Raw genomic sequence first — 13,021 nt, forward strand, 5'->3', positions numbered from 1 at the left:
TCCTCCTCTCTCCCAGTCCCTCCGTCCTTCTCTTCCTCCACCCTAATCATCCTTCCATCTCTGCCCTTCCCTGTTCTTCCTCTCTCCTCTGCCACCTCTGATCAGCTACCATCGCTCATTCCCCGTACTTGTCCTCCCTTCTGGACTCCTATCTTTCTTTCTCCACCTCCATTGTTCGATGTACCATTTTTTATCATTTTCTCTGAGGTATCAGCTTGTATTCTATCATACATCATATTTTCTGTTTTGGCTCTCGTCTCACACATATTCTCTGCCTCTCTGCAGATATTTCACATGCCCTGCAGGTGCCATTTGATTTAAAAGAATAAACATATTCGCCTCATTTATGTTATTTTGAAATCTGAGATATTGTGCAGCAATACAGTGTTAATTGGAAATAGATGCTAATAATTTTGGTGGCATCTGCATCAGGCCTTGTGCCAAGAGGGCAAACACCATCATAGTAACAATCAGATTATGTATAAACATGAACTAGAGTAAACAACTAGATAATACATACTCATTTATTCATTAACAGACAGCTGCTGTGTGTTACACTATATTTTTTATAAAACAACAAAATAATCTGGTTCATTTTGCAAAATTAAACAAGGTTATCTGCTCCTTTATCTCATTTCAGCTTGAATGGTAGTCCTTGTGGTACCCCCCCCAAAAAAATCAGGTTTACTGCCTCCACATGTGCCCTCAGGCAGTTCAAGATCCCTGCCTAGTTGCACAACTTACTTCTTGAGGACTTTTATTACACGCATTCTTTAATACTGACAGAGATATAACTGTCTTCTCAACCCGCCTCCCTCACTTGTAGACTGATGTTCACTTGGACAGATGGTAATGATTTTGTTTTCTTCCATTTCAGTCTTTCATTTTATCTGCTATAAGGCACTTTCAAACTTTACTATGAGCTGACTGATATCTTTAATCAATGTTACATGAAAAAGTATTTTACTGCATTTCCACTAAGCCCAGCTAAGTCCACTTTTATTCTCATTTCCCAGACTTAATGTCTTTAATCTATGTGTAGTATAAAGTAACCTTAACTTGAGAAAATTTGATATTTTTAAAAACAGAAAGGTTAATAGAAACTCAGTTCTGTCCTATAAGCAGTTGGAGGCAATACTGATGGTTATTAAAAGTTCATCAAGTGCTGAGTTGTCCTAAAGCAAGACTGTGACTCAGTACCACCTGCAGAGATTCTTCATTGAACTGAAATGTTCCCTTCACAGATAAATTACAGGAGGTGTTACCATATCATTACTTAATTATGAGCCTCCAGAGAAGTATGCAGGGTACTTTGGTAATGTACGTAGAGGAAAGATGCAGGTTCCTGGCTACTAGTCTTCCCATATACCCTGCTTACAGTTTAACATTTCAATATCTTTAAGGTGCTGACATGATCGGTCAACTGAATGTTGAGTCAAACAAAAAGATGTAATCTGCAGCTGCATCCCTCTGACAGAAATCTGTGGATCATCATTTTCTCACTTGCCTTTAATGTTCCTGTCTGTATACAGTGTAAAAATTCATGTACACAAAATTTTAGAGCACAGTGTCAAGAGTCTATAATGGCATATGTTGTAGGTAACATACTTGCTACTGAGAAGTTATTTAAGGGGTAGGGCAGGTCGGCATCCTGAGGTTTCTCTTTGTAGCCGATGAAAGAGCCGTCTGTCTTCAGCAGGAAGTACCGCGGTCGCCAGTTCTTTATGTATTCACCTGAAAAGAAAGATGAACACAAAAAGAAAGAAAATGTAGGAGTTAAATATCTTCAATAAATACTTGGTGCACACACAGGTAAATTCAGATCAGATTCAGAGGAAAGAGTGATGCTGATGGAATAGTTCATTCAGGGGTTGTGATGATTACTATAATCATCATGATATATGGACAGTCGCATTAACTGCAACAATAATAATGCTAATGATTTTAAATACAGACTTTATTCCCTGGACAGTTAGGAGCCTGTCTGCTCAACTCTCATCTGTCCAAAAGATGTCACACACACACACACACACACACACACACACACACACACACATATACACTCTGCAGTGTTGCACAAACACACACTTACACACAGCATCTCTATGGCTCCCACAGCGCTTGCCAGATTCAGATCGGATTATCATGTAAAAAATGACAAAAACATGTTTACCAGCGCAGAACTCAAACTATCCATGCCAGAAACATCATCTGGCTGATACATGGGCAGGTGTTGAGGTGACGACCCCTCTACCAAATACTCACACGCGGACACACAACGCACACAAATCTACAAAAACCACTGGTCACTAGAAGACAAGAAAGAAGAGACAGATCAGATGAGACAAGATTACATCAGATAAGATTGCGTATCGAGAATAACCCTTCCTAGACTGCAGAGACAAATATAAACATCTGCTGAGCAGCTGGTGGCAGAGTTTTACCCAACTGGCTGGCACAGACTGACGCAAAGGTGGCACCACAGCTTTATCAGATGACCCGCTGCAGGATTACATGAGTGTCAAGCACTTCCACACCACAGAGGCGGATAACACTTACTGGAAAACAGCATGGATACACACATGGATTAAAGTGCACACGTGTGCAGATTCACACAAAGTTGGACGAGTAGAATGAGTGCACATACAGGGTGAGATGGAAGCTGTGTAAACGTCTCAGTTTGTCATTTTAAGCAGCTGAAACCTCAGCCCCTTTAAATAAACTAGCCAATGTTTGACACGTGCATACTTCGCACACTTTTAACACACCTTTTCCACATAATATGTGCAGAAATGCTCACAACTGACATACAAAGCTCAGTAACAGTTTTGATCACCTTGTTTCAGCTAATTCGCTGGGAGAAGAGAACACGGAGAGCTTATATATGTGTGTGTGTTCTATTTGCGACATCCATTTAAAGCGGAAATGACAGCAGGCCGTGCTCGTTAACACATCGCAGAAAAACACCTGCTCCACTGAAGGAACCATGCGACTGCGGGCCCTCCCGGTACCTCTGGGCGCTGATGGTGGTAGAGGTGCATGTGTGTATTTGTGTGTGTGTGCGTGTGTGTGGCGCAGAGGGGAGTGATTGCAACTGATCTGAACCACCACACACAGACAGACAGACACATAAAATGTTTGTGGGTGCCAGTGCGTCATCAGGGCTACCAAATCACACCTCTCCTCTCCTCTTCTCTCCTAGTCTCTATTTTTCTCTTTTTCACAAATCCACCCACTCTCTCCTCCTTTCCTATTTCCTTCTCCTGTTCTTTCAGAAACAAAGCATATTCTTTGGATCACTTGCTACTGATAAACAGAGTGCTGCAAGAGGGGCTGAATGGGAGGGGTGGAGAGAGGCATAAGGAAGATGAAAGAAAAAATATTAAAGAAAGCATTCCAAAAAATATGGGGGGAGAGGGGGGTAGATTATAAACAAGCAAAAAAAAAACCCAGAATCTCTCATTATTCTGACCAAACAATAATAGATAATCGGGCATAAAAAAAGATAATAAATATTTAATGAGGTTCACAGTTAATCAATTCAGCATTTTGTTATACTGTGGGTTTTGGTTCCCTGAAGCAGGAATGAATGTTTCTTTCATTGCTACTTTGTGAATAAATGTAAGTGGAAAATCACTAGACTTTCTAAACAACGTGTGCTTTATAAAGTCCAGAAAAAATTATCTAAGGCAATAAAAGCCCTGTGATAAATACTGAAGGTTATAATGTTCAGTGCTTGTGGAGACCGTGTCTGGAAAACATTATGATGAGATATTCTCTTCTGTAGCTAAGATAAGCTCCTTTAGATTTGCATCAGAGAAAGTGTATTAATGCTCTATTTATTGAAAGTTTAATTGCGAGGTTAGATATCTTTATGATATTTTATGATTTAATCATTAGATATTAATCAGTAGACAGAAGTTAATGATTAATGATTGAAAAAAACTTAAAGTGAAACTAAGTAACTTAAAAGTGGATTAAGAAAGAGATGGATGGACTTTGAAAAGATGAAGATGAAGTAAAAATTAAACTAAATACAGATGTTCAGTGTTTTTAGAGATTGAAGATGTCATGATCCATCTTTATGGAAGCCAGAACGAGCCCACCCAAAGGTCCAATCCAATTGGATAGCTTTGCACAGTGTAAAAACTGAAGGAGGGTTTAGGATATCTATTTTTCAATGAAATGCACAGGAGCACCAATGCCAGAATTACTATACAGAAGAGAAAATGTCAGGAAAATTGTGTTTTTCATATAATGTATGTACAATATTTTGCAGGTGTCCTATTGGCCCGGCCATCCTGATAGTACTGCAGGCAGTGTAAAATCATCTGTGGTCCACAGCATAAAATGTTTGCAATAAAAACTAAACTCTACAGTACTACTGAAAATATTTAGTCCCTCTGTGCACATTTAGTATGTAATGTTGTTTTATTGCTGAAGCTAACCTAATGCAACCTTGTAGTAATGTTACTAAACTACTCAGCAAGCCTCCCAAGATTTCTGTATCAATAAAATATAATGCTCATATTTTAGATAAACCATTATGTCAGTGATCTAAAAATACATTTTATTGGAGAGGTTTACGATTAAGTAAACAGGGTAATCATTTTTGGTTTTCATACCATGACATCTTAATATGGGTATCAAGAATCAAAATGACATTCCTACACATCACACAAACTGAGTTTGGCAGTGCTCATGTAAATTATTATTGTGCAACTGTGTTCAGCTCTTATAGATATGCATCAGACATTAAAAATGAATGAATATAAGATCTATGGTGGAAAGTTGACAGAAATTAGCAGTTTTGGAGGTTTATCCGTTCCAGCTGTGAGCTCAGAAAGGAATGAAAATGGAAACTGATCATCTGGAAAAAAGAAACTCTGCTTAACTTCAAACTGGATTGAAAAAGAGATGGATTGACTGTCAAAAAGGATGAAGATAAAGAGAAAGTTAAACTGATAAAACTATTATAAACTGGCAGCGACGGCTGGCCTGCCGGTCCAAGTCCAGTCATTTCTATGAGTCAGTTTCTAGATGAGGTGTCCAACCAATGGAAGCCTGTGGTTGGCCACTTCATCCCTCAGCTGTCCAGTACAACTGAAAACATTTAAGCGATCCTTCTGGCCAGGCCTAGACAGCGTGTACGTGAGTGTGTGAGTCTGTGAGTGTGTTTTTCTGTGTGTACATGTCCACTGGGGGGCGGGGGAGGGGGCAGCCAGGGGTGGCACAGACGGAGAGAGAGGAGATGGACAGTTGTCCGCACACGCCGTTCCAAACAAACACAAGCACACGCGCATGCACATACACGCACACACAGACTAAAACAATTCTGCTCTGACCGATCCAATTCTCTGTATGATCCAATGCTGTTCTGTCAAGCTATCCCGTCTTGGCCCTGCCTGTAATGAGTCCAGCGAGCTCTCCCACTCTGGACAGCTTGTCTGGGGAGCCACATGTCTCTAGCTTGGACTGCTGGAGAAAACAGAACAGCCGGTCTCCTTCCCACACCATCTCTCTCGGACTCCTCACTTCAGTTTCATTTAGTTTTCTGCACAACTTTACTTTTCCCTTAAGGCCAATTAGTAAATACTACAGTACACAGTGCTTAAAACAACAGGAGTCTCTTGTTTCTTGTTAGAACGACAGGGTATCAGTAAAACAGGAGAACGTGGGAGATCTGAAGGATCGAAGGAACAGAAGATGTTTAGGAGAATAGGATACACCATTCTGAAGTGTATTCAAATTGCTTCAAAAAGACGACAAAATATAGACTTCAGCAGGAGATGTAAAGTGCTCTTTTCCATATAATTAGAAATGAGAGGTTGCATATTCATACATTCCTCTCTATTCCGTTTTCTGTAACTATTAGGAAAATATTAAATAAAAGTGTAACGCTGACTCACAAAGGTCAACATGACATAAAAATCAAGCTAGACTTTTTTAAAGTAATTTTTCCGACTTATAGGAGAAATAAATCTCGTTGGCACCTCCTCCAATTGCAGCTTGTGGATTTAGCAGAAAGAAGCAGAGATGAATCAGCTGTGACTGTGTCCGTTCCAAGCTTTCTGATTGGACAATTACAACAATGCGCTCGCTAACTGTCACTCAATTAGCGGACTGATTAACTATTCATTTCGGGGCGGAGGAAAAAAGAGGAGAGAATCAGTGAGGGAAATGCAGAGAGAATAAATGGGGAGACAGGTACAAATGACGAGGCTGAAATTCAGCCAGCAAAACAGGAATGAGACACACAAACTTGCACAAACTTCTTTAGTTTCTCCCCATCTCTTTGTTTCGCACTGACTCCTTAAGGACATCGGTATACCTCTGCTCTCCTGATTTAACCACATTTTAGCTGAGAACACGACAGACGAAAATCAGGAAAAGCTTTGATGACAATTAAATAAATAAGTCCATAACTATGTGAGCTCACCAGCCATTTGTTAATCAACCCAAACAGGGATTTAATTTAATGCTTTGGCCGAGGCTAGAGCTGATATGCAGATGGTGCAGAGACGGGGCTGTGTGACTGGCACTCTGGGAGCTGGAGAGGTGGTGGGTGGTGGTGTATAGAGGTAGGGAGAGGCGGGGATGAGGGTGGAGGGAAATTTCTGCCACGTTCCAGCACATACACAGCAGCTCACCAGCAGAAAGAAAAACGTCTGGCCACATAACACCACACACTCACTTCCATATAACAGGGTTTTCTTGCAATCAGATTTACTGCTGTTTTGTATTTCTTTAAATTCGTTTTTTCATGTATTTTATGCCTTGAATGTTTGCTTTCAATCCTAGTTAGTTTGTTAGTTTCCAGAGCAGATTTAGTTGAGCTTTTATTAGTCTTTTTATTTATTATTGTGACATTCCAGTTACTCAACATCTGCACCAGGACAATCTGCTGACAAAATGTGACCATAACAGCAAAGGCTAAAAATTAAAACTAAAGAATTTTCTCTGCATTTTTATTTTATTTTAGTTTTATCTATTATTTCTTTTAGTAAATCTTTTTTTTTCCACATTTTTTTTAAAAAAAAATTTGATTTAGTGTTCAGTTCAGTTCAGTTCAGTTCATTTTTATTTCAAACATTTCAAACATTTGCCTTCACAATCATTACAAAATATCATTCCATTATTTGTTTGAAAAGGAGTAGGCTGAAGTATTTACTTATTTGTCCCTACCCCCTCAAGTTTTACCTCTCATTCATTTAATTTTTTTTTTTTTGTCTTAAAATAAACAAACAACATATGAAACATATGAAGTAAAACAAAACATAACATACATAAATCAAAAACAAGATTTAGTGTTTAATAACATTGGTTGTAACAAAAAAAACAAAAGCAAATATGGTAACTGCTTTCCAACTGTCTTGGCTATTTTTGGTCATTTTATTAATCAGACTTCATTTACTAAACATGGATGTGAAAGGACGTGCATTAAAGCAAAAAATTATCATGTTTAAAAAGCATTGAAAAACCAAAATATTATGCAGTTGAGCTATAGTAGGTGAGCAGGAATTACTGTTTTTTAGGGGTTTAACGAACCATTGTGAAACAAAAGCAGAACACAGTCAAACTGGTAGGTGGGCTTTTAGCTGACCTCTTTATTGACAAAAGTCAATATACATCACAAGACATTGTGTGAAGGAGTTTTAATTTGCAAATCTAAAGCAGGTACAAAAGGCATTAACAGATCGTGTGGAGGACGAAGAGGTACACCTAACTGGTTTCTGATGTTAGGAAAGGTAACAGTGTAGTGACTGCACAGAGAGCACGGAGAATACGGCGAACTGGGAGAACTGTGCTGAAAGATGCTTCAATATGACTATATCTTTCTGAGAGTTTGTCCAGTATATGCAGCTGCACAAGACATTTACTGTCAGTCTCACTGGTTCAAAAGAGTGCAAAATTTTAGCATTATCTGGAGAGTCTACTCCATCAGCCATGTGAGCATTTATTAGGAAATATCTCTATGCGTGACCTCAACCCCAGCAATTCTAACTCCAGTCTGCTCAGACTTCTTAAGGCGAGTCCAGACTCTTCAAAGCCAATCTACTTAGTGTGCATTAGTCTCATTACCACATTACCAGCGTGTGCATGACTGCTTTAAATACAGTGAGAGCATAAAACTTATGCTACGTGCTCCCTGTAAAACTGAGATGGCATTTTTCCTGCTTGTGCTGTGTTTAAGCATTTAGTGCTAGAGTAATTGTAGAAGCTTATAGCGCTGTCTGTGGGGCGTTACTACACGGAGCCACAACAGTGTAATGATGAAGAGGATGTCATGGTGAAGAGTGAGGGGAAAACACTGAGCAAGATACTGAGTGAGAGTGAGACAAGGCTCAGTGTGTGTGTGGTTGAAGCTATGACAGTGACAGAAAGCTGGGACAGGGCAGGGCAGCCACAGGGTGACCAGATTGAGTGTAAACCCATGGGAGTATGCCCATCCCTTGGGGGCCAAGGAGATTTTACCCAGCCAGCTGCACACAGCCAGAGCTTCCTGGTAAGCTGTGCTGGGTGCACTTAGACACACACTCACACATGCATGCAGCATGCCCTGGTGCCCCTCTGCTGGTACAGAAGGAGGTACACTCATGGACTCATGCACACACACATACACACTGGCAGCATACACATTCAATTGCAATACAAGGAATACAACATCTCTTTTGGGGAAACATTACTACAGAATTGAACCTTTTTTTTTTTCCTCGATTTATTTCTTCTGCTTAAAAAAATACAATTCTTCTCTTTTTATGATATCCTCTCCTGCAGTACCACTACAGTCCAGTAGATGGTGGTGGCTCCCTGAAGCATGGTGGCCACTGCTGCTGTGCTGGAAAGTGACTGACAAACATGGTTCAGCCAAGATGCCGCTCATTCTAATCCCCCTAAGAGCACAGTTGTGAATGTGTGTGTGTGTGTGTGTGTGTGTGTGTGTGTGTGTGAGAACAGTATATATATAAGATGGCAGTTCCGTGTTTGTATGTCAATTGATGTCAGTTTGACCATTTCTCCAGTTCAGTCAGCTTCAATATGATATACATTTTAACGTCATAAGAAAAAAAGTGTCATATCATGATATCATTGCTATAGCAACAACATTTACATTCCCTAATGCACGAAACAATGAGACCAGTCCAGACATGTCCGACAGCCAGAGCCGCATGTCGCCCTCCAACGATAGTGGTAAAGGTGGAAACAACAAACTTGTTTTACCACAACCAAAACAAAATGCACACATCATACAATTCAACCAGGCTAGGAAGTAGGGCTGCCACAAACGATTATTTTGATAGTCGACTAGTCACCGATTATTTTGGCGATTAGTCGACTAATCAGATCATCATCCATTGGACGTAAAACGTACAGCTTATTGCACCAGCAGCATCTGCTCTTATATAACTATCATTAGCTTACAGCTTTAAGTGTTTAAGGTCTGTGCTAACTAAAAATAAAGACAGGATGATAGTTTATTAAATTTTAATGAAATTTGCAGATTGTTTCGGTGAAGTTTAATAAACTCCTTGCTTTCTAAACTATAACAGCATCTCACACTTCTGATAATCAGCTGTCTGCTTGACGTTTATTCAGCTGTGTAAAAACTATAACTTTAATCTCAGCCAAACGGATTTACTCAGGAACAAATAAAATACTAAAAAAAAAAAAAAAAAAAAAAAAAAAGGCAAAACAATAACATTTTTAAGTTATCTAAGTGACTTATATATCACGTTTAACCTGAGGAGCGAAAGACGGCGGTGGGTTTGAAAACTATTTGCCGGGAGTCCGGTTCTCTCACGGCTCTAGTTAGCCTAGCCCCCGGCTAGCTATCGAGCTAGTGGGTAACAGACGTCTCCGAAAACGTCGGAGCGCTTTTGAAAATATGTGGTGTCTTGATAAACTGAGCAGATATTTGAGGTTTACACAGCTACATTCTCGCCTGAAAATATGTTAAACGTTTATTTTGTGACCCAGAAAGAATAATAAGAGTAATATTAAAACTAACTAGCTGCCGCCATTGTTGGAAACTGAGCTGGGCCGCGCTATGAATTCTGGGACACAGCTTCTTCTTCTTCGGGGTTTAACGGCAGCTGGCATCCTTGTACATGCAGTGCTGCCATCTTCTGTTTCAGTCCGTTATTACACTCTTAAATCCTGCTACTTATTTTTGCGTCTTTTGGATCTTACAAAGCTTCAAACGACGCGTCGACTATTAAATCAGTCGTCGACGATTTTGATAGTCGACGTAATCGTGACTAGTCGACTAATCGTGGCAGCCCTACTAGGAAGGCACGCAAGGAGATAAGCAGCAGGTGATGTATGGCCCAAAAGTAAACAAATATTCAATGGCTAGAGCACATGCTAGTTAGACTCCATATAACAGGAAAACGGGAACAGCAAACAGTGGATGGAAATTACTGATGTGGTTAAATATTGTGCGGCCAAGTATATGGTGCCAACTCGTATGACAAAAAAGGAGTGCTTTAAGAGGCACCCAGGCTAAAACATCCCAAGCAGAAAATATTTTTGAATTTTAGTTTTATTATGTGACCGCATTGTGTAGGGTCTGTCACCCACCCCTACAGCAAATCTTTGCTTTGTAAAAGACAGAGAACAGATATGTAACGCACACAAAAATGCCCACAGAAGCTTATGAACTTTAGAATGTGTGAGGAGTTTTCTGACTTAATGGTGACATCCAAAGTGTTTTGCGATTCCCCATCTGTCCAGCTTTATGTTCTATGCTCTTCTGTTTTCAGAAATCAGTCCTGTGACGAGGTATTATTAGGGGCATGAGACACACCTGGGCCCAGAATGACCTCCTGTCCAGTAAATGAAGCCTGGTTCAGTACAAATTCTTCTCCTTACACATTACAGAGGCTTCTTTTTACAGTTTCAGCTACAAATAAAATACATCTCTACTTGAACCTGACTGGTGCTGACCTTTAGGGACTGGAGTACATAAAAAAATTAACTCATTTGACAGCAATTTACATTAACCTACCCATCAGATTTAATTGCTTATTAACTGAAGGTGCCAAAATACTGATCCAGGCAGTCCAAGCCCACTTTAACCCCTGCTCTCAAGATATTCTCGAGGCATTAAATTAATGTATGCCAATTACTGCAACTTGTGATAATGATATTTAAAGTTGATAACAGAAAAAACTCATGCTAAAAAATTTTTTAAGTAATTTAAATGCATTTTTCCGTCCTTAAAACTTTACGTGACTCAAAGGTAAGTTAAGTTTGAAATTTCTATCCATCCATCCATCCATCCATCCATTCGCTTCCGCTTATCCTTTTCAGGGTCGCGGGGGGCGCTGGAGCCTATCCCAGCTGTCATAGGGCAAGAGGCGGGGTACACCCTGGACAGGTCGCCAGTCTGTCGCAGTGTTGGTGTATTTCTATCCAAATACACCAATTTACTTTGAGGGGCTGTAAGTCAGAAAACTGTCATAGTTTGAAGGTACAAAACAAAAACAAACAAGTTAATACTAATATATCTGCAATAGGCCAACATCAGCCAAAAGCAAGAAATCAATACATAAGATGACCATTTTTTATTTATCAGAAAAATATACTATTTTTTGCAGACTTTCCCTAAAATTGTTACATTTTTTAAAATTCGTAGTTTGTTTGTCAATGTATAAGTAAGATTTAGATATGCAAGATATGCAAATATTGATGCTGATAGAATCATTAACCGGACAATCCAGGTTTAAATCTGTAAATTCTGTCAACAATATTCAAAACAGCTCAGTCAGATGGTCTGCCCCGCCAAAATACATTTTTATATATAACCATCCACCCCCACACGCACAACTACCCAGGCAGCATGTCACTGAAAACACGAAGACTGATGTGTTTGTATGTCTTCTCGCACATCAAGAAGGTAAAAATACAATCTGAGCTAACCAGAAAAAAAATCCTTTGCATTCAAACACCCGATAACATTAGGAATGACATGCTGCCTGTGTTCAGAAAGAGGTGGATCCAATGAGATTAGGAAAGGCACACACACAGCCAATAAGCAGGCTAATCATATTGTACTGATTGTTGGTATATTGCTCCTCTTTTTCTCTCCTTGAGGCATTGTGTGTTAGCACCCTGGATTTCTTTATTTTTGTATGACTGGCAATTACATTTAATGCAGTAATTAAATGCTGTATAGATATTTCTCATTTGCTTTTAATATAAATATAATTTAAATCTTTAGCAGGTCTAAATATATTTTTAAATTGTTTCAAAAAAGGCAATTTACTTCCCTCAACTATTACTTTCAGTTAGTTCATGCCTGAGAGGCCCTGTTTACAAATGAAAATCATCATAACAACACCAAAGTTATCAGTGGTTTCCTGATGACTAGTCTGGTTCTGCTGCAATACACTAATGTCCCTTCTTGACATTTCTCTGTTTATCTGGTTAAATGTTGAAAATGATGAAGCGGTTTAAGGTTTTAAAAAGCTAAGTTACAAAGATTTTACTTGTTAGTCTGGAGCAAAAGGAGGAACAAGCCAAGTCAACTTTACTTACAGAGCATTTTAAAAACAGCTAGCACTGACCAAAGTGCTGAACATAAAATATGAAAAAAATGTAAATATGAATACTAAAAATAAAAATACAATAATAGTAAACAAAAAAACAATACCAGTATGGGCTCACAATTTTACAACGGGTTGCATTCCCCCCATTCAGTATTTGCTATATTCATACTGTGCATTAACACTTAGAAGTGCATAGCTTTGAGGGTCCCCATTTAAATCTGACATTCATATTCAAATTATTATCCTGTTTCTTTGCCTCATTGGATATAAAACTATCCAATCAGGGGAACAAAGTAACACAACTGGACCAATCATTCAGTGAGAATAGCTTGCCATCAGAAATAGAAGGGGAGGGTCAGGAGATAGACACAGCTGTCTAACTATTGCCCACAACAGACTCAAGGGGGGTGTGGATGTGCGTGTGTGCGTGTGGTGGTGAAGCCCAACCCTGTCCAGTTAAGCAGTGGTGA

General features: G+C 39.3%; 1 protein-coding gene across 5 annotated transcripts in view; it reads right to left on the minus strand.

The window, feature by feature from the left end:
• Positions 1 to 13,021, minus strand: part of akt3a (AKT serine/threonine kinase 3a) — a 55,310-nt gene that overhangs the window by 22,353 nt on the left and 19,936 nt on the right. For all 5 annotated transcript variants that reach the window (XR_014894809.1, XR_014894807.1, XR_014894808.1 and 2 more), the window contains one exon: positions 1,609 to 1,734. Coding sequence is in view for 2 of the 5 variants with exons in the window: in XM_085296435.1 (XP_085152561.1) it covers positions 1,609 to 1,734 (126 nt within the window). In the remaining 3 variants the exon portion in view is untranslated. The remainder of the gene's footprint in view (positions 1 to 1,608; positions 1,735 to 13,021) is intronic.

This window comes from Mchenga conophoros, linkage group LG13 (genome assembly GCF_057382185.1).
Source record: "Mchenga conophoros isolate Kocher_MC1m ecotype Shallow Benthic linkage group LG13, M_conophoros_male_GT1.1, whole genome shotgun sequence".
NCBI classification, from domain to species: domain Eukaryota; kingdom Metazoa; phylum Chordata; class Actinopteri; order Cichliformes; family Cichlidae; genus Mchenga; species Mchenga conophoros.